At 40.9% G+C, this 22463-nt stretch overlaps 1 protein-coding gene across 10 annotated transcripts in view; it reads right to left on the bottom strand.

Annotated features, from left to right (window-relative positions):
* Positions 1-22463, bottom strand: part of LOC139757869 (uncharacterized) — a 283058-nt gene that overhangs the window by 91345 nt on the left and 169250 nt on the right. For all 10 annotated transcript variants that reach the window (XM_071678788.1, XM_071678787.1, XM_071678784.1 and 7 more), the window contains one exon: positions 17552-17657. In XM_071678788.1, the coding sequence (XP_071534889.1) occupies positions 17552-17657 (106 nt within the window). The remainder of the gene's footprint in view (positions 1-17551; positions 17658-22463) is intronic.

Genomic DNA, 22463 nt, shown 5'->3' with positions numbered 1-22463 from the left:
GAGAACCAATCACTTTCCTCTCTTCCTACACGTACACATGCCTTACATCCTCGATAAAAACTTTTTATTGCTTCTTAATACCTCCCACAAAGCATTTCTATCAACTCTATCATATGCCTTCTCCAGTTCCATAAATGCTACATACAAATCCATCTGTTTTTCTAAGTATTTCTCACATACATTCTTCAAAGCAAACACCTGATTCACACATCCTATACCTCTTCTGAAACCACACTTCTCTTCCCCAATCTCATGCTCTGTACATGACTTCACCCTCTCAATCAATACCCTCCCATATAATTTCCCAAGAATACTCAACAAACTTATGCCTCTGTAATTTGAACACTCACCTTTGTTCCCTTTGCCTTTATACAATGGCACTGTGCATGCATTCAGCCAATCCTCAGGTACTTCACCATGAACCATACATACAGTGAATATTCTCACCAACCAATCAACAACACAGTCACCCCCTTTTTTAATAAATTCTACTGCAATACCATCTAAACCCACCACCTTGCCGGCTTTCATCTTCTGAAAAGCTTTCACTACCTCTTCTCTGTTTACCAAACCATTCTCCCTGACCCTCTCACTTTGCAAACCACCTTGACCAAAACACCCTAAGCCCTATATCTGCCACTCTATCATCAAGCACATTCAGGAAACCTTCAAAATACTCGCTCCATCTCACTTCACCACCACTTATTATTACCTCACCATTAGCCCCCTTCACCAATGTTCCCCGTGAATGTTGGTTTGCGGCAAGGGTGCGTGATGTCCCCATGGTTGTTAAATTTGTTTATGGATGGGGTCGTTAGGGAGGTGAATGCAAGAGTTTTGGAGAGAAGGGCAAGTATGCAGTCTGTTGTGGATGAGAGGGCTTGGGAAGTGAGTTACTTGTTGTTTGCTGATGATACAGCACTGGTAGCTGATTTGTGTGAGAAACTGCAGAAGTTGGTAACTGAGTTTGGTAAAGTGTGTGAAAGAAGAAAGGTGGGAGTAAATGTATATAAGAGCAAGGTTATTAGGTTCAGCAGGGTTGAGGGACAAGTCAATTGGGAGGTAAGTTTGAATGGAGAAAAACTGGAGGGAAGTGAAGTGTTTTAGATATATGGGAGTGGATTTAGCAGAGGATGGAACCATGGAAGTGGAAGTGATTCACAGGGTGGGGGAGGGGGCGAAGGGTCTGGGTGTGTTGAAGAATGTGTGGAAGGCGAGAGTATTATCTCGAAGAGCAAAAATGGGTGTTTGGAGGAATAGTGGTTCCAACAATGTTATATGGTTGCGAGCCATGGGCTATGGACAGAATTGTGCAGAGGAGGGTGGATGTGTTGGAAATGAGATGTATGAGGACAATATGTGGTGTGAGGTGGTTTGATTAAGTAATGAAAGGGTAAGAGAGGTATGTGATAATAAAAAGAGTGTGGTTGAGACAGTAGAAGAGGGTGTATTGAAATGGTTTGGTCACATGGAGAGAATGAGTGAGGAAAGATTGACAAAGAGGATATATGTGTAAGGGGTAAAGGGAATGAGAAGTGGGAGACCAAATTGGAGGTGGAAAGATGGAGTGAAAAAGATTTTGAGCAATCTGGGCCTGAACATACAGGAGGGTGAAAGGCATGCAAGGAATAAAGTGAATTGGAACCATGTGGTATATCGGGGTTGACGTACTGTCAGTGGATTGAAGCAGGGCATGTGAAGCATCTGGGGTAAACCATGGAAAGTTTTGTGGGGCCTGGATGTGGAAAGGAAGCTGTGGTTTCCGTGCATTACACATGACAGCTAGAGACTGAGTGTGAACGAATGTGGCCTTTGTTGTCTTTTCCTAGCGTTACCTCACATGCATGCAGAGGAAGGGGGTGCAATTTCATGTGTGGTGGGGTGGCGACAGGAATGGATGAAGGTAGCAAGTATGAATGTGTATATATGTATATGCCTGTGTATGTATGTGTTGAAATGTATAAGTATGTATATGTGTGTGTGTGGACGTTTATGTATATACATGGTGGGTTGGGCCATTCTTTCGTCTGTTTCCTTGTGCTACCTTGCTACCGCTGGAGACAGCAATAAAGTACAACAATAATGATAATAAAAACATTATTCACTGTTATATATATACAGTTTTGATAATCACCACATTATAATCTGATCCATCAACATATATGCCTACCACTATTTGTTTAAGAACACTTCACACTCATTTCATCTATATCATATTCAAGATCACTTTCTTATTATAATCAAAATCACATTCAACATCTATTACATCAACATCACTATCATTAGTGCCTCATCACTGATTTGTTGCACCAAGGACACACATTTGCATGCCAAGTTGTGGAAATCTTCAAGCAAACATACTTGGTAAAGGTATAGCCATACAATTCCCCTCTATGTTTCATAAGTAGCTGACACAGCATGATTTTTTTCAGATGCTAATCGCACTTGCTAATGACATCAGGCATTCCTTCATACCAAAAAGTGCACCTTTGAATTAAGTCAGAGTAGGAAAAGGCAACAAGAAAAAATCTAGTCACACTAGCTATCCTGAGAACATTTCAATATGTTTACATGAGAAAAGAAGTTAATGAGGTTAGGTACATCACCCTTTCCAATAGCCCCAATTAGAAATGAAGTGAGCAATCTTTCCTTAGCTTCACATCCATACCTCCTCTGATAAGGCTCCATCAAAAAAAAAAAAAAGTAGACCAAGTGAGAATATTCCCTCTAATGTTCAGTCCTCTGTTCTTAACGCTAGCTCACAAATGTGGGAAACGGCTCAAGTTGGGGTGTCTGAATGTATGTGGATGTAATCAAGATGAGAGGAGAGATAAGTAGTATGTTTGAGGAAAGAAACCTGGATGTTTTTGCTCTGAGTGAAATGAAGCTCAAGGGTAAAAGGGAAGAGTGGTTTGAGTAAGTCTTGGGAATAAAGTCAGGGTTGGTGAGAGGACAAGAGCTAAGGAAAGAGTAGCACTATTCCTGAAGCAGGCATTTTGGGAGTATGTGATACAGTGTAAGAAAGTAACTTCCAGATTGATGTGGGTAAAACTGAAAGTGGAACAATAGATATGGGTGATTATTGGTGCCTATGCACCTGATCATGAGAAGAGAGATTGTGAGAGGCAAGTGCTTTGGGAACAGCTGAATGAGTCCGACAGCAGCTTTGATGCACAAGACTGGGTCTTAGTGACAGGTAATTTAAATGTGAAGGTGAGTGATGTAGCAGTTGAGGGTATAATTGGTGTTCATGGGGTGTTTAGTGTTGTAAATGGAAATGGTGAAGAGCTTGTGGATTTGTGTGCTGAAAAAAGACTTGTGATTGGGAATACCTGGTTTAAAAAGAGAGTTACACATAAGTATACATATGTGAGTAGGAGAGATGACCAGAGAGCATTATTGGATTACATGTTAGTTCATATGCATGTAAAGAGACACTTTTGGATATTAATGTGGTAAGGGGGCAGCTGGAGGGATGTCTGATCACTATCTTGTAGAGGTGAAGGTGAAGACTTGTAGAGCTTTTCAAGAAACAAGAGAGAATGTTGAGGAAAAGAAAGTGGTGAGAGTAAGTGAGTTTGGAAAAGAGACTTGTGTGAGGAAGTACCTCAAGAGATTGAGTGTAGAAAGGCAAAAGGTAAGAGCACATGACATGAGGGGAGTGGGTGATTAATGGGATGTATTTAGGGAAGCGGTGATGGCCTGCGCAAAAGATGCATATGGCATGAGAGAGGTGAGATGTGAGCAGATTAGAAAGGGTAGTGAAAGTGGGATGAAGAAGTAAGGATGTTAGCAAAAGAAAAAAGAGAGATGTTTGAGTAAAGGTATTAAGGAAAGCAGCAGGAAGTCAAGAGAAAGGTGCAAGGATTGAAAAAGAGGGCAAATGAGAGTTGAGGTGAGGAGTATCATTAAATTTTAGGGAGAATAAAAAGATGTTTTCAAAGAAGGTAAATGACGTGTATAAGGCTAGAACAAATGGGTACATCTGTGAAGGGGGTAAGTAGGGAGGTAACAACAAGTAGTGATGAAGTGAGAAGATGAAGTGAGCGTTTTGAAGGTTTGTTGAATGTGTTTGATGACAGAGTGGCATATATAGGGTGCTTTTGTTTGGGTGGTGAGTGAAGTGAAAGGGTTAGGGAGAATGATTTGGTAAATAGAGAAGAGGTTGTGAAAGCTTTGCAGGAGATGAAATCCAGCAAGGCAGCAGGTTTGATTGGTCTTACAATGGGATCTATTGAAAAAAAAAAAAGGGGGGTAACTGTGTTACTGATTGGTTGGTAAGGATATTCAATGTATGTTTAGACCATGGTGAAGTCCCTGAAGATTGGTGGAAAGCATGCATAGTACCACTGGACAAAGGCAAAGAGGATAAGGGTGAGTGTTCAAAATACAAAGGCATAAATCTGTTGATTATTCCTTGGAAATTAGATGGGAGGGTATTGATTGAGAGGGTAAAGGCAAGTACAGAGCATCAGATTGGGGAGGAGCAGTGTGGTGTCAGGAGTGGTAGAGGATGTGTGGATCAGGTGTTTGCTTTGAAAAGTGAGAAATACTTGGAAAAACAGATGGATTTGTATGTAGCATTTATGGATCTGGAGAAAGCATTTGATAGGATTGATAGAGATGCTTTGTGGAAGGTTTTAAGAGTATATGGTGTGGGAGGTAAGTTGCTAGAAGCAGTGAGTTTTTACCAAGGATGTATGGTATGTGTACAAGTAAGAAGACAAGACAGTGAGGCAAATATGCAGTCTGTTGGGGATGAAAGGACCTGGGAAGTGAGTCAGTTATTGTTCACTGATGACAGAACTCTAATGACTGATTCGTGTGAGAAACTGCAGAAACTGGTGACTGAGTTTGGAAAAGTGTGTGAAAGGAGAAAGGTTAGAGTAAATGTGAATAAGAGTAAGGTTATTAGATTTAGTAGGGTTAAGGGACAGGTTAATTGGGATGTAAGCTTGAATGAAGAAAATTGGAGGGAATGAGGTGTTTTAGATATCTGGGAATGAAAGCAAAAGTGAGTCAGAGGGTGGAGAGGGGACAAAGGTTCTGGGAGCAATGAAGAATGTGTGGAAAGTAAAAACAATCTCAGAGAGCAAAAAAGGGTATGTTTGAAGAAACAGTAGTTCCAACAATGTTATATGGTTGCAAGGCATGGGCGATAGATAGGGTTCTATGCAGGAAGGTGGATGTGTTGGAAATGAAATGTTTGAGGACACTATATGGTGTAAAGTGCTTTGATCTAGCAAGTAATGAAAGAGTAAGAGAGATGTGTGGAAATAAAAAGATTGTGGTTGAGAGATAAGAAGAGGGTGTGTTGAAGTGGTTTCGAGAAGAGAGAATGAGTGAGGAAAGACTGTCAAATTTGATATGTGTTGAAGGTGGAGAGAACAAGGAGAAGCAGGAGACCAAATTGAAGGTGGAAGGATGGAGTGAAAAAGATTTTGAGTAATTGGGGCCTTAACATAAAGGAGGGTGAGAGACGTGCAAGGAAAAGAGTGAATCGGAACAATAGGGTATACCAGGGTCAACGTGCTGTCAATGGACTGAACCAGAGCATGTGAAGCATCTGGGGTAAACCATGGAAAAGTCTGTAGGGCCTCAGTGTGGAAAGGGACCTAGGGTTTCTGTGAATTACACACGACAGCTAGAAACCAAGTGTAAAAAAGGGGGGGGTGTCTGTTTTCTTGGTGCTACCTCGCTGAAACAGGTGCATACCCAAGCTGTATCCTGTGGGGAGCAGCAGCGAAAAAAATGGATGAAGACAAGCAAATATGAATATGTACTTGTGTATATATATGTATCAGTCTGAGTAGGTGTCTGTATGTGTAGGTATATGTTGCTATGTATTAGTGCGTATATATATTCATTTTATTTATTTCATTATACTTTGTCGCTGTTTCCCGCATTAGCGAGGTAGCACAAGGAAACAGACGAAAGAATGGCCCAACCAACCCACATACGCATGTATATATATACACGTCCACATATGCACATATAGAAATACCTATACATCTAAATGTATACATATATATACACACATACATATACATATATAGACATGTACATAATTCATAGTCTGCGTTTATTCATTACCATCGCCACCTCGCCACACATGAAATAACAAACCCCTTCCCCTACATGTGTGTGAGGTAGTGCTAGGAAAAGACAGCAACGGCCACATTCGTTCACACTCAGTCTCTAGCTGTCATGTATAATGCACCGAAACCACAGTTCCCTTTCCACATCCAGGCCCCACAGAAATTTCCCTGGTTTACCCTAGACGCTTCACATGCCCTGGTTCAATTCACTGACAGCACGTCAACCCCGGTATACCACATCGTTCCAATTCACTCTATTCCTTGCACTCCTATCACCCTCCTGCATGTTCAGGCCCCGATCACTCAAAATCTTTTTCACTCCATCTTTCCACCTCCAATTTGGTCTCCCACTTCTCCTCATTCCCTCTACCTCTGACACATATATCCTCTTGGTCAATCTTTCCTCATTCATTCTCTCCATGTGACCAAACCATTTCAAAACACCCTCTTCTGCTCTCTCAACCACACTCTTTTTACTATCACACATCTCTCTTACCCTCACATTACTTACTCGATCAAACCACCGCACACCACATATTGTCCTCAAACATCTCATTTCCAGCACATCCACCCTCCTCCACACAACTCTATGCCCACGCCCCGCAACCATATAACATTGTTGGAACCACTATTCCTTCAAACATACCCATTATTGCTTTCCGAGATAATGTTCTCGACTTCCACACATTTTTCAACGCTCCCAGAACTTTCACCCCCTCCCCCACCCTATGATTCACTTCCACTTCCATGGTTCCAGCCACTGCCAAATCCACTCCAAGATATCTAAAGCACTTCACTTCCTCCAGTTTTTCTCCATTCAAACTCACCTCCCAATTGACTTGTCCCTCAACCCTACTGTACCTAATAACCTTGCTCTTATTCATATTAACTCTCAGCTTTCTTCTTTCATGCACTTTACCAAACTCAGTCACCAGCTTCTGCAGTTTCTCACCCAAATCAGCCACAAGCGCTGTATCATCAGCGAACAACAACTGACTCACTTCCCAAGCTCTCTCATCCACAACAGACTGCCTACTTGCCCCTCTCTCAAAAACTCTTGCATTCACCTCCCTAACAACCCCATCCATAAACAAATTAAACAATCATGGAGACAGCACGCACCCCTGCCACAAACAAACATTCACTGAGAACCAATCACTTTCCTCTCTTCCTACACATACACATGCCTTACATCCTCGATAAAAACTTTTCACTGCTTCTAACAACTTTCCTCCCACACCATATATTCTTAATACCTTCCACAGAGCATCTCTATCAACTCTATCATATGCCTTCTCCAGATCCATAAATGCTATATACAAATCCATTTGCTTTTCTAAGTATTTCTCACATACATTTTTCAAAGCAAACACTTGGTCCACACATCCTCTACCACTTCTGGAACCACACTGCTCTTCCCCAATCTAATGCTCTGTACATGCCTTCACCCTCTCAATCAATACCCTCCCATATAATTTACCAGAAATACTCAACAAACTTATACATCTGTAATTTGAGCACTCACTCTTATCCCCTTTGCCTTTGTACAATGGCACTATGCAAGCATTCCGCCAGTCCTCCGGCACCTCATCATGAGTCATCCATACATTAAATAACATTACTAACCAGTCAACAATACAGTCACCCCCTTTTTTAATAAATTCCACTGTAATACCATCCAAACCCGCTGCCTTGCCAACTTTCATCTTCCACAAACCTTTTACTACCTCTTCTCTGTTCACCAAATCATTCTCCCTTACCCTCTGACTTTGCACATCACCTCGACCAAAACACCCTATATCTGCCACTCTATCATCAAACACATTCAACAAACCTTCAAAATACTCACTCCATCTCCTCCTCACATCACCACTACTTGTTATCACCTCCCCATTAGCCCCCTTCACTGATGTTCCCATTTGTTCCCTTGTCTTACGCACTTTATTTACCTCCTTCCAAAACATCTTTTTATTCTCCCAAAAATTTAATGATATTCTCACCCCAACTCTCATTTGCCCTCTTTTTCACCTCTTGTACCTTTCTCTTGACCACCTGACCACCTGCCTCTTTCTTTTATACATCTCCCAATCATTTGCATTATTTCCCTGCAAAAATTGTCCAAATGCCTCTCTCTTCTCTTTCACTAATAATCTTACTTCTTCATCCCACCACTCACTACCCTTTCTAATCTGCCCATCTCCCACGCTTCTCATGCCACACGCAACTTTTGCACAAGCCATCACTGCTTCCCTAAATACATCCCATTCCTCCCTCACTCCCCTTACCTCCTTTGTTCTCACCTTTTTCCATTCTGTACTCAGTCTCTCCTGGTACTTCCTCACACAAGTCTCCTTCCCAAGCTCACTTACTCTCACTGCTCTCTTCACCCCAACATTCTCTCTTCTTTTCTGAAAACATCTACAAATCTTCACCTTCCCCTCCACAAGATAATGATCAGACATCCCTCCAGTTGCATCTCCCAGCACATTAACATCCAAAAGTCTCTCTTTCGTGGGCCTATCAATTAACACGTAAACCAATAACGCTCTCTGGCCATCTATCCTACTTACATACGTATACTGATGTATATCTCTCTTTTTAAACCAGGTATTCCCAATCACCAGTCCTTTTTCAGCACATAAATCTACAAGCTCTTCATCATTACCATTTACAACACTGAACACCCCATGTACACCAATTATTCCCTCAACTGCCACATTACTCATCTTTGCATTCAAATCACCCATCACTATAACCTGGTCTCGTGCATCAAAACTACTAACACACTCACTCAGCTGCTCCCAAAACACTTGCCTCTCATGATCTTTCTTCTCTTGCCCAAGTGCATATGCACTAATAATCACCCTCAATGTTAAGACCAATGTAACTCAAAATCTTTTTCACTCCACCATTCCATCTCCAATTTCACATCCCCCACATTATACAACAGAAACATACAAGTTAGCCTTTTACCAAAGAAGGTATAGGGACAAAATTGTTAATATAAATAAAATTAGTACGATAATTACAAAAAAGTAAAAACTAACTTCCAAAAAAGTTAACTGAGGAGCCGAGAGGATTCTATCTGGAAAACGCATATCAAGCATGGAAAAGAGGTCTGGCAAGTGATAGCAGATAAAGGCAATAAAAGAGGAAAGGGGAGTAAAAGTAGGAATAGGGATTACAGAGGAATAAATCATGGCATAGTTGGCAAGGTGTGTGGTAGGACTGTGAGTAACTGTCCTAAGATTTGTGAACCCCTTGTTACTGAAGAACTGGGTGTGTTTAGGGAGAGGAGAGAGTGTGCTGATCAGATTTTTGCAACTAGGAAAGTGTAAGAGAAAGGTCAAGGGAAAAAGATGTATGCAACATTTAAAGATTTAAAAAAAAAGCATATTATATATATTCTATATATTACATTCTGTCACTGTCTCCTGCATTAGCGAGGTAGCGCAAGGAAACAGAGGAAAGAATGGCCCAATCCACACACATACACATGTACATACATACATGTCCACACACACACAATACATACCTATACATTTCAACGTATACATATACATATATACATACATAGCCATATACATTTATACACACATCATAATTCATACTTGCTGCCTTTATTCATTCCCATCTCCACCCCACCACACATGAAATGACAACCCCCTCCCCCCGCATGCACGCAAGGTAGCGCTAGGAAAAGACAACAAAGGTCACATTCGTTCACACTCAGTCTCTAGCTGTCTTGTATAATGCACCGAAACCACAGCTCCCTTTCCACATCCAGGTCCCATAAAAACTTTCCATGGTTTACGCCAGACGCTTCACATGCCCTGGTTCAATCCACTGACAGCACATCGACCCCAGTATACCACATCATTCCAATTCACTCTATTCCTTGCACGCCTTTCACCCTCCTGCCTGTTCTGGCCCCAATCGCTCAAAATCATTTTCACTCCATCTTTCCACCTCCAATTTGGTCTCCCACTTCTCATTGTTTCCTCCACCTCTTTGTAAATCTTTCCTCACTCATTCTCTCCATGTGACCAAACCATTTCAAAACACCCTCTTCTGCTCTCTCAACCATACTCTTTTTATTACCACAAATCTCTCTTACCCTTTCATTACTTACTCGATCAAACCACCTCACACCACATAATGTCCTCAAACATCTCATTTCCAACACATCCACCTTCCTCTGCACAACTCTATCTATAGCCCACACCTTACAACTATATAACATTGTTGTAACAACTTTTCCTTCAAACATACCCATTTTTGCTTTCCGAGATAACGTTCTCGCTTTCCACACATTTTCAACGCTCCCAGAACTTTCACCCCCTCCCCCACCCTGTGACTCACTTCCACTTCCATGGTTCCATCCGCTGTCAAATCCACTCCCAGATATCTAAAACACTTCACATCCTCCAGTTTTTCTCAATTCAAACTTACCTACCAATAGACTTGTCCCTTGACCCTACTGTACCTAATAACCTTGCTCTTATTCACATTTACTCTCAGCTGTCTTCTTTCACACACTTTATCAAACTCAGTCACCAGCTTCTGCAGTTTCTCACACGAATCAGCCACCAGCACTGTATCATCAGCAAATAACAGCTGACTCACTTCCGAAGCCCTCTCATCCACAACAGACTGCATACTTACCCCTCTCTCCAAAACTCTTGCATTCACCTCCCTAACAACCCCATCCATAAACAAATTAAACACCCATGAAGACATCACGCATCCCTGCTGCAAACCAACATTCACTGAGAACCAATCACTTTCCTCTCTTCCTACTCGTACACTTGCCTTACATCCTTGATAAAAACTTTTCACTGCTTCTAGCAACTTGCCTCCCACACCATATATTCTTTATTACATTCCACAGAGCATCTCTATCAACTCTACCATATGCCTTCTCCAGATCCATAAATGCTACATACAAATCCATTTGCTTTTCTAAGAATTTCTCACATACATTCTTCAAAGCAAACACCCGATCCACACATCCTCTACCACTTCTGAAACCACACTGCTCTTCTCCAATCTGATGCTCTATACATACATGCACTGACCCTCTCAATCACTATCCTCCCACATAATTTCCCAGGAATATGCAACAAACTTATACATCTGTACTCACCTTTATCCCCTTTGCCTTTGTACAATGGCACTATGAATGCATTCCGCCAATCCTCAGGCACATCACCATGAGTAATACATACATTAAATATCCTCACCAACCAGTCAACAACACAGTCACCCCATTTTAATAAATTCCACTGCAATACCATCCAAACCTGCTGCTTTGCTGGCTTTCATCTTCCGCAAAGCTTTTACACTTCTTCTCTGTATACCAAATCATTCTCCCTAACCCTCTCACTTTGCACACCACCTCAACCAAAACACCCTATATCTGCCACTCTATCATCTAACACATTCAACAAACTTTCAAAATACTCACTCCATCTCCATCTCACATCACCACTACTTGTTATTACCTCCCCATTAGCCCCCTTCATCGATGTTCCCATTTGTTCTCTTGTCTTACATACTTTCTTTACCTCCTTCCAAAACATCTTTTTATTCTTCCTAAAATTCAATGATACTCTCTCACCCCAACTCTCATTTGCCCTCTTTTTCACCTCTTGCACCTTTCTCTTGACCTCCTGCTTCTTTCTTTTATACTTCTCCCAGTCAGTTGCACTATTTCCCTGCAAAAATCATCCAAATGCCTCTCTCTTCTCTTTCACTTAAACAAGCATATGATAATGAAAAAGAAGGCATTGTGGGTACCTGTGACTCTATATGGTGCACAAGAAAGACTTCCAAATGCTCTCATGAGCTTTTAAAATAGAAGTAATGAAAGCATGAGAGTAAGCAGTGGTATGAGTCAGCAATATGATAAAATCTGTGGAAATATCTCAAAGATGTGTGATGCTGTCATGGTAATCTTATGCTTTATGGACAGGGCACTATGTGAGATGAGATTGAGTTGAGGTGAATGTGGTGTAATACCTAACTATAAAAAACAGAAGGTGCCATAGACACTGAATGCAAAAGATACTGTGTGGTTAGCTGAATCAGAGGAAGAACTGGACGAGCGGTAGTACATTCTGATAATGGACGGGATGCTCAAAAAGAAGTTATAGAAAAGAGAGATACTAATTTGTGAAAAGGAAGAAAAATCAAAGCTTAAATTCAGTTTGCATGGTGACGAACTGGAAATTGAAGATGAGTTTAAATATCTGGGAGTACAGTTAAGTAGGGATAGCAGTGGGACAACTGAAACTGAAAGGAGAGTCACGGAAGGGAAAATCTGATGAATCAGAAAAACCAAAGCATAAACTGTGCAAGAAGCTTGTGTGAAGGAGAATTTGTTCAAATACTGATACACAGATGTAACATCTGAGCATACATATGTCTGAACTGATAAAATAAATACAAAGTGAAGAGATGGATAATTTGCACAATACATAGGGAATGTTGAGTTAAGCAAAATGAAAATAGATATGAGTTTCTGTAGTGTGAGAATAATCACTTGAAAGGCATGTGAAGGAGAATCTTATGACACTAGGGTCATGTAGAGCATATGACAGGTGATAGGTCAGTCAAGGTGTAGAGATGAGCAGAAGACAATGAAAGAGGAACAGATGCAGCAGGAGAAATGATCATGGCTTGTGATATTTCAGATAATGCAAGAAAAATTATTGGTGATCAGGTGCAATGGAGGCATTTTGTTTATGGAGGTGATGTGACGATAAGTGGTCTTATTAGAGGAATCAACATGATGTGAACTTATACTTTGAAGTCTCACCTGAAGAATCAACTTAGTGAACACAGTCAAAAATTTTGAAGCACCTTTATAATTCTGTAAGTTCATAAGTTTCACTTTAACACACTCAGCACAGAGGATGTGTGTGTAATATTATTTTTTTTTTTTTTTTATTATACTTTGTCACTGTCTCCCGCGTTTGCGAGGTAGCGCAAGGAAACAGACAAAAGAAATGGCCCAACCCCCCCCCCATACACATGTATATACATACGTCCACACACGCAAATATACATACCTACACAGCTTTCCATGGTTTACCCCAGACGCTTCACATGCCTTGATTCAATCCACTGACAGCACGTCAACCCCGGTATACCACATCGCTCCAATTCACTCTATTCCTTGCCCTCCTTTCACCCTCCTGCATGTTCAGGCCCCGATCACACAAAATCTTTTTCACTCCATCTTTCCACCTCCAATTTGGTCTCCCTCTTCTCCTTGTTCCCTCCACCTCCGACACATATATCCTCTTGGTCAATCTTTCCTCACTCATCCTCTCCATGTGCCCAAACCACTTCAAAACACCCTCTTCTGCTCTCTCAACCACGCTCTTTTTATTTCCACACATCTCTCTTACCCTTACGTTACTCACTCGATCAAACCACCTCACACCACACATTGTCCTCAAACATCTCATTTCCAGCACATCCATCCTCCTGCGCACAACTCTATCCATAGCCCACGCCTCGCAACCATACAACATTGTTGGAACCACTATTCCTTCAAACATACCCATTTTTGCTTTCCGAGATAATGTTCTCGACTTCCACACATTCTTCAAGGCCCCCAGGATTTTCGCCCCCTCCCCCACCCTATGATCCACTTCCGCTTCCATGGTTCCATCCGCTGCCAGATCCACTCCCAGATATCTAAAACACTTCACTTCCTCCAGTTTTTCTCCATTCAAACTCACCTCCCAATTGACTTGACCCTCAACCCTACTGTACCTAATAACCTTGCTCTTATTCACATTTACTCTTAACTTTCTTCTTCCACACACTTTTCCAAACTCAGTCACCAGCTTCTGCAGTTTCTCACATGAATCAGCCACCAGCGCTGTATCATCAGCGAACAACAACTGACTCACTTCCCAAGCTCTCTCATCCCCAACAGACTTCATACTTGCCCCTCTTTCCAAAACTCTTGCATTTACCTCCCTAACAACCCCATCCATAAACAAATTAAACAACCATGGAGACATCACACACCCCTGCCGCAAACCTACATTCACTGAGAACCAATCACTTTCCTCTCTTCCTACACGTACACATGCCTTACATCCTCGATAAAAACTTTTCACTGCTTCTAACAACTTTCCTACCACACCATATATTCTTAATACCTTCCACAGAGCATCTCTATCAACTCTATCATATGCCTTCTCCAGATCCATAAATGCTACATACAAATCCATTTGCTTTTCTAAGTATTTCTCACATACATTCTTCAAAGCAAACACCTGATCCACACATCCTCTACCACTTCTGAAACCACACTGCTATTCCCCAATCTGATGCTCTGTACATGCCTTCACCCTCTCAATCAATACCCTCCCATATAATTTACCAGGAATACTCAACAAACTTATACCTCTGTAATTTGAGCACTCACTCTTATCCCCTTTGCCTTTGTACAATGGCACTATGCACGCATTCCGCCAATCCTCAGGCACCTCACCATGAGTCATACATACATTAAATAACCTTACCAACCAGTCAACAATACAGTCACCCCCTTTTTTAAAATAAATTATACATTTCCTTTTTTCCATAGCCAGAGGTTGAACCATTATGTGACATTCTTTTTTTTCATTCATTTCAAGCTAGAAGTTTCAGTTTTCTAAATTGTTTCTTACATTTCTCATATGTATATATATGTATGTGTGTGTGTGTGTATATGTGCGTATGTATGTGTATGTGTGTGTATGTGTATATGTATATATATATGTATATTATCCCTGGGGATAGGGGTGAAAGAATACTTCCCACGTATTCCTCGCGTGTCGTAGAAAGCGACTAGAGGGGACGGGAGCGGGGGGCCAGACATCCTCCCCTCCTTGTATTAACTTTCTAAAATGGGAAACAGAAGAAGGAGTCACGCGGGGAGTGCTCATCCTCCTCGAAGGCTCAGAGTGGGGTACCTAAATGTGTGTGGATGTAACCAAGATGTGAAAAAAGGAGAGATAGGTAGTATGTTTGAGGAAAGGAACCTGGATGTTCTGGCTCTGAGTGAAACGAAGCTCAAGGGTAAAGGGGAAGAGTGGTTTGGGAATGTCTGGGGAGTAAAGTCAGGGGTTGGTGAGAGGACAAGAGCAAGGGAAGGAGTAGCAATACTCCTGAAACAGGAGTTGTGGGAGTATGTGATAGAGTGTAAGAAAGTAAATTCTCGATTAATATGGGTAAAACTGAAAGTTGATGGAGAGAGGTGGGTGATTATTGGTGCATATGCACCTGGGCATGAGAAGAAAGATCAAGAGAGGCAAGTGTTTTGGGAGCAGCTGAATGAGTGTGTTAGTGGTTTTGATGCACGAGACCGGGTCATAGTGATGGGTGATTTGAATGCAAAGGTGAGTAATGTGGCAGTTGAGGGAATAATTGGTATACATGGGGTGTTCAGTGTTGTAAATGGAAATGGTGAAGAGCTTGTAGATTTATGTGCTGAAAAAGGACTGATGATTGGGAATACCTGGTTTAAAAAGCGAGATATACATAAGTATACTTATGTAAGTAGGAGAGATGGCCAGAGAGCGTTATTGGATTACGTGTTAATTGACAGGCGTGCGAAAGAGAGACTTTTGGATGTTAATGTGCTGAGAGGTGCAACTGGAGGGATATCTGATCATTATCTTGTGGAGGCTAAGGTGAAGATTTGTATGGGTTTTCAGAAAAGAAGAGTGAATGTTGGGGTGAAGAGGGTGGTGAGAGTAAGTGAGCTTGAGAAGGAGACCTGTGTGAGGAAGTACCAGGAGAGACTGAGTACAGAATGGAAAAAGGTGAGAACAATGGAAGTAAGGGGAGTGGGGGAGGAATGGGATGTATTTAGGGAATCAGTGATGGATTGCGCAAAAGATGCTTGTGGCATGAGAAGAGTGGGAGGTGGGTTGATTAGAAAGGGTAGTGAGTGGTGGGATGAAGAAGTAAGAGTATTAGTGAAAGAGAAGAGAGAGGCATTTGGACGATTTTTGCAGGGAAAAAATGCAATTGAGTGGGAGATGTATAAAAGAAAGAGACAGGAGGTCAAGAGAAAGGTGCAAGAGGTGAAAAAAAGGGCAAATGAGAGTTGGGGTGAGAGAGTATCATCAAATTTTAGGGAGAATAAAAAGATGTTCTGGAAGGAGGTAAATAAAGTGCGTAAGACAAGGGAGCAAATGGGAACTTCAGTGAAGGGCGCAAATGGGGAGGTGATAACAAGTAGTGGTGATGTGAGAAGGAGATGGAGTGAGTATTTTGAAGGTTTGTTGAATGTGTTTGATGATAGAGTGGCAGATATAGGGTGTTTTGGTCGAGGTGGTGTGCAAAGTGAGAGGGTTAGGGAAAATGATTTGGTAAACAGAGAAGAGGTAGTGAAAGCTTTGCGGAAGATGAAAGCCGGCAAGGCAGCAGGTTTGGATGGTATTGCAGTGGAATTTATTAAAAAAGGGGGTGACTGTATTGTGTGTGTAATATTCAGGGGATTTATGTACCTGATCCACCTGAGTAAAACAAGAATGGAGTAACAAATGTCGTTTTCATCATAGAACAACAACTGGAAAAAGAGCAATGATGATGTGGATAGGATTTTCATAGAAAATAACTACATCATCATGTTGTTTGCTGGGGTACTCTTAAAAGGGAAGCATTTAAGACAAATGTGAAGCTGGAAATGTCATGCAAAAGCATCAATGGTATAATAAAGGCTTATATTGACTAGGGCATATTTCCAGCCATTCCTGTTAATGACAACACGTCATACCAAGAGGAGAAACCTGTGCAACACTGTCAATTTGTTTAAACAGTTCACTAATAAAAACAAACAAGTAAACTTCATCAATGAGGGCTAAAACATCCTTCAAAACAGATTTGTTAAACTCTGGAAAACCAAACTTATGCAGGGATTAGAAACTTTAATGGATATTACCAAATCTGTATTCTTGACTCTTTTAGGCCTCTTTGTTAAATATAGCAAGTTTGTCTTAGCTGTGAGTTGTTTAAACAAACTGATGGTGCTGGAATGGGTTTCCCACTTGGTCCTATCTTTTACCAGTATTTTTCTTTGTTATAAGGAACAGACATGGGCAGGAAAAAAAAATGTCTTGATCCATTTCAACGTTTTTCATATCATCAATAGACAGACGACAACCCTGATTTTGGTTATGAATTGAGAGTAATGCAGATAAAATTTTCTATCACAAAATAACAACTCCCTAGTTAATACAACTCAGATGCCAAAACAAATATGTGTCTACATGTTCTTTTAAAACACTTATATCATGATGCAATGTAAAGTATGAAAGAAGTCTTAATCATAACGGTGAGCTATTCTTCACAAAAAATGGTTGACAATGTATTCAGCATAAGAATTACAAAAGTACTCAAAATTAAACATTTCTAAGAACTATTCAGTTACATTTACTTACCATAATGTTATTTGTGGTGGAACAGGAACCATTTGTTTCACTTCCACCATCTTCCTCGTCTTCCGGAATTTCCTCATACACAACTTCTTGGACAATGAGTTTCTTCCTGAAATTTTCATATGTTTTTATAAATGAACTATATCTTGATGGCGAGAAAAAATTTTATCGTTGCACAACATTCATAATTTACAAAATTAGGTAAGTTGCATACGGCTTGCAACAAAAGTAAACTGGTTCAAAAGCAAAAGTGTCAGGAGCAGACCAGAATACCAGAACTTAAAACTATGAAAAATCAAGGTTAAAACAGGAGAGGAAAGGTACAGGGGAAAAAAAAGCAAAAGATAAAGTGAAAAAGGCAGAGGGAGTACCCATATACCTACAAGATTTTTCCATAATGGGAGGGCTAACTAGAGTGTAGAGCTCATTGCATGTATTGCTTATTGAATAATAGTATTTCTCTCTGCTACACATTTTAAATAGCTCACAATTTGAGGTTCACTAGGGATTACCTTAACCATTAATCGTTTTCTTTGTAAGGTTTCTGTGGATAATCCTGGTATTGCACTCAAGTCTTTCCAATATTTTTTTTTTTTTTGACATTTTTTGTCATATCTTTAAGGTGTATTCCCAGGTAATGTTCTAAATGATAATTCCACATTTTCAATTCAGATTCTAAACATTATTATTCATGATTTAACTTGTTGTCATATATATTTATCGGGCATCTCCCATTTTCTTTCTGGGCAGTAAAATCTGAGTTCTTTCAATCTCTTGTTATAATTTGCTTCAGGCCATCAATTCTGCATGTGAAATGTTTCTGAATTCAAATTTATTCATTTCCATTTGTTTTATTGTTGACCAGACTGTAAATTAAAGTGGCATTCAATTTTACTTATATATATATATATACACCACAGGTTGGCTTCCAACCCTGGATAGGGAGTACAGCTACCTTGGCCAAACGAAGGTTAAAAGACACACACACTGGACTTCTAGCATTTTTACGTATGTCCCAACCTCATCTCAGTGGGGATAGCATAGACTTTAATCTCACGCAGCTCCGATGGTGTGATGAATATGTCAATGGACAGACAAATGTATATACACCACGGGTCGTCTTTGAACCCTGGGTAGGATGTTCAGCTACCCTGGCCACATGGACATATTTCTCATACCATCGGAGCCACGTGACATTAAAGTCCATGCTATCCCCAACAAGATAAGGCTGAGACACATAAAAACACTAGAAGTCTAGTGTGTGTCTTTTCACCTCCAGGTGGCGAAGGTAGCCAGACGCCCTACCCAGGTTTCGAAGCCAACCCATGGTGTACATACATTTGCCTGTCCATCAATATATTTGTCACACCATTGGAACTGCATGAGATTATACAGTCCACACTGTCTCTACCTAGATGAGGTTGGGACACACATAAAAACACTAAAAGTCTAGTGTGTGTTTCTTTTAACCTCCGTGTGGCCAAAGTAGCCAGACGCCCTACCCAGGGTTCAAAGCTAACCCGTGGTGTATATACATTTGTTTATCCATTGACATATTTGTCACATCGTTGGAGCTATGTGAGATTAAAGTCCATGCTATCCCTACCGAGATGAAGTTGGAACACACATAAAAACACTAGAAGTCTAGTGTGTGTGTCTTTTAATCTCCATGTGGCTGAGGTAACTGGATGCCCTACCCAGGGTTCAAAGCCAACACATGGTGTATATACATTTGTTTGCCCATCAACATATTTTCACACCATTGGAACTGCATGAGATTAAAGTCCATGCTATCTCCACCAAGATGAGGTTAGGACACACGTAAAAACACCAGAAGTCTTTTAACCTCCGTGTGGCCAAAGTAGCTAGATGTCCTAACCAGGGTTCGGAGACAACCTGTGGTGTATATACATTTGTCTGTCCACTGGCATATTTGTCACTCCATTGGAGCTGCATGAGATTAAAGTCCATGCTGTCCCAACCAAAATGAGGTTGGGACACACATACAAACAATAGAAGTCTAGTGTGTGTGTCTTTTAACCTCCGTGTGGTCAAGGTATCCAGACACCCTACCCAAGGTACGAAGCTGACCCGTAGAGTATACACATTTGTCTGGCCATCGACATTTTTGCTTATGTATACATCAAACAATCATCATTAGGTAAGTAGTAGACTGTTGATGGCAGCCCCCCCATGATGTACTACCATCCTGACTGAGAAGTGTTAAAAGGGTGTCTGGAACCATCTTACACTCTCAATGTTAGGGTTGCTTGTCTTACTTTCTGTCTCATCAAAACTGGACTAATGGACAAGTCCTACCATCTTCTTACAAGCACCATACACCTATTCAAACCTCACTTATTTTTTTGAATAAGTGCTCTTGCCAACTCCTGTCCACTAAAACATCTTTAAGCATAATCATTAGAGTTCAACAAATCTATGGCCCTTGGTCCCTGGCATCATCTGGTGCTAGGAATCCCCAGGTTCCAGCCTAACTCTACCACCAATGAAAAAGAGGGCTCTGACAGTTGCAGTACCAACCCCTCCTATGGCCTTTTCCTCTCAGTTAGACCTTTTCTTTTCTTTTTTTAGTTACTATACCAGCATTCATGGTCTCTCTAGTAACCTCTCCTCTATTGGTCAACCTCTCCTCTATTGACCAACATTTGTCGAGTACCTCTCCTAATGTGTTACTTCTCTTTGAGACACAGTTGTTCTCCCTAGTCCCTTTTTCAAATCCAACCATAATCTCTGCTCACAATTCCAGTTCAAAGATGGTGTCTGTGCTTATTCCAACATCAACACACCTGCTGCATTTATCAACGATCTTGAGTCCCTAAATTTTGATGTTATGTGGCTCACAGTATGTCCCCTAACTACCAAATTTTTTCCTCTGTTCCACCTATTGCTCTCCCAATTTTACAAATCTTATATCTTTCTTCAACAATGTAAACTCCTACCATGAGACTGAGATCCTCTACTTCAGAGATTTCAATGGTCACTATAGGGAATGGTTGAAATCTTCCCATACATATGGTCGAGGGAATGAAGCCCTCACATTCACCATTCTCAATGATTTAGAACAAATCATCTCCACTCCTACCCATATTCCTAACCACCGTGACCATTCTGGATCTCTTTTTCACCTCTAGTCCATCCCGCTGTAATTACACAATCTCACCTCCAACTGGTTCATCTCATCACTCTCTGATAATTGTATCTGTTTTAATGGCACCACCCCCTCCAGCAGCCCTGTTAAGCTTAAGTACTGGCACCTCAACATAGCTGACTGGAATAAATTATGTTACTTCTTTTCTGACTTTCCTTGAGTAAATTATTGTCTCTTTTGTGATGATGCTTTTGCCTTTACCAAACACATAACAGAGGTTATTCTTGTGAGAATAGAAGCATTTATCCCCTCTTCCTCCAATCCATGGTTCAACTGTTCCTGTTCTGAGGCCATTCAGGCAAGGGATCAGGCATATCAGGTTTGGAAATCTAGCATTCCTCTGACTCCCATTCAGCTTTTACCACTGCCTGTAATCACTTGCAAGCAAATAATCCATCAGGCTAAGTGTTCCTTTAATCAAAGGAAGTGCGATAACCTCTCCTCATCTTCTACTGATCAGTCTTTCTGGTCTTTAGCTAAGGACATCTCTAACAACTTCTGTCGCTCTACCTCACCCTCACTTTTCCATTCTGATGGTACTATAGCTGTCTCTCCAACAGATAAAGTAACTCTCTTTGTTCTTGTTTCTCCTGTAACTCTACCCTGGATGAGTTTAACATTCTTTCTCCCTCTTATGCGCCTCTTACTAATCGTCTGCCCCTCACCATTTCTTTTCAGACTATCCAAAAAACACTTTTCTCCCTGGACACAAGCAAGGATAATGGTCCTGATGGCATCCATACCCAGTACTGAAAGAGTGTGCCTCTGACCTTGCACCCGTGTTTGCTCATATGTTCCATTTCTGTTGAAAAAACAAAATTTTCCCTTTTTCTTGGAAACAAGCATTGATACATCCCATCCTTAAAATGGGTGACTGTTCTGACCCTTCTAACTATTGTCCTACTGTTTTGACATATACCATTTCCAATGTCCCTGAATTCCTCTTCAACTCCCATGTCCTTACACACTTTGAATCTCAGCCTTCTCTCTGGTCACCAGTATGGCTTCTGTAAAGAGAGACACACTGGTAATATTCTTTCTTATTGTACTAATGTCTAGTCATCCCTGAAAGATCTCAGGGAGTTGTATGTAGTTGCCCTTGATATATCATATCCTAAGCTTTTCACAGGATGTGACATCGAGGTCTAGTCTCTAAGCTCCCATCTTTTGGCTTCCCTCCCTCACTTTGATCCTTCATGTCTAGCTTTCTCTCAAGCTGATCCATCTATGTGGTTTTTGATGTATCAGCCTCTCCCTTTCTCCATCAACAGTGGTGTCCCTCTACACTTTTTCTCTTTTCAATGATTTTCTCTCTTGTTCATACAACCAAATACACACATATGCTGAGAACTCAACACTGCAATCATCTACATCCTACAATTCTGTTCCTTCTTCTCTCATCAATCTGCATCTCGTCTTGACAGCATCTTCAATAAAATCCGACTTGGACAGGATATTTCAGTGGAGTAGATGAAACCTTGCAAAGATCCAATTCCTACCCATTTCTCTATCGAAAACTATTCACAACTCTCATCTCTCCTAAGAAAGTTCTGTAATTCCACCTCTTAACTTAGTGAACATACTTGGTATTACTATAACATCCACTCTTTCTTAGAAACCCCACAATTTGGAAATAGCTACGTCTGCCTCTAAGAAACTAGGAGTCCAGTTTAGTTGTCAACACTTCTTTTCTTTTGAACAGGTGCTCCATTTATACAAAGGATTAATTCAGCCTTGTACAGAGTA

The sequence above is a fragment of the Panulirus ornatus genome, chromosome 28 (assembly GCF_036320965.1).
Source record: "Panulirus ornatus isolate Po-2019 chromosome 28, ASM3632096v1, whole genome shotgun sequence".
NCBI lineage: Eukaryota > Metazoa > Arthropoda > Malacostraca > Decapoda > Palinuridae > Panulirus > Panulirus ornatus.
The sequence above is the reverse complement of the archived record's forward strand: the minus strand, read 5'-3'. Positions and strand labels throughout refer to the sequence as shown.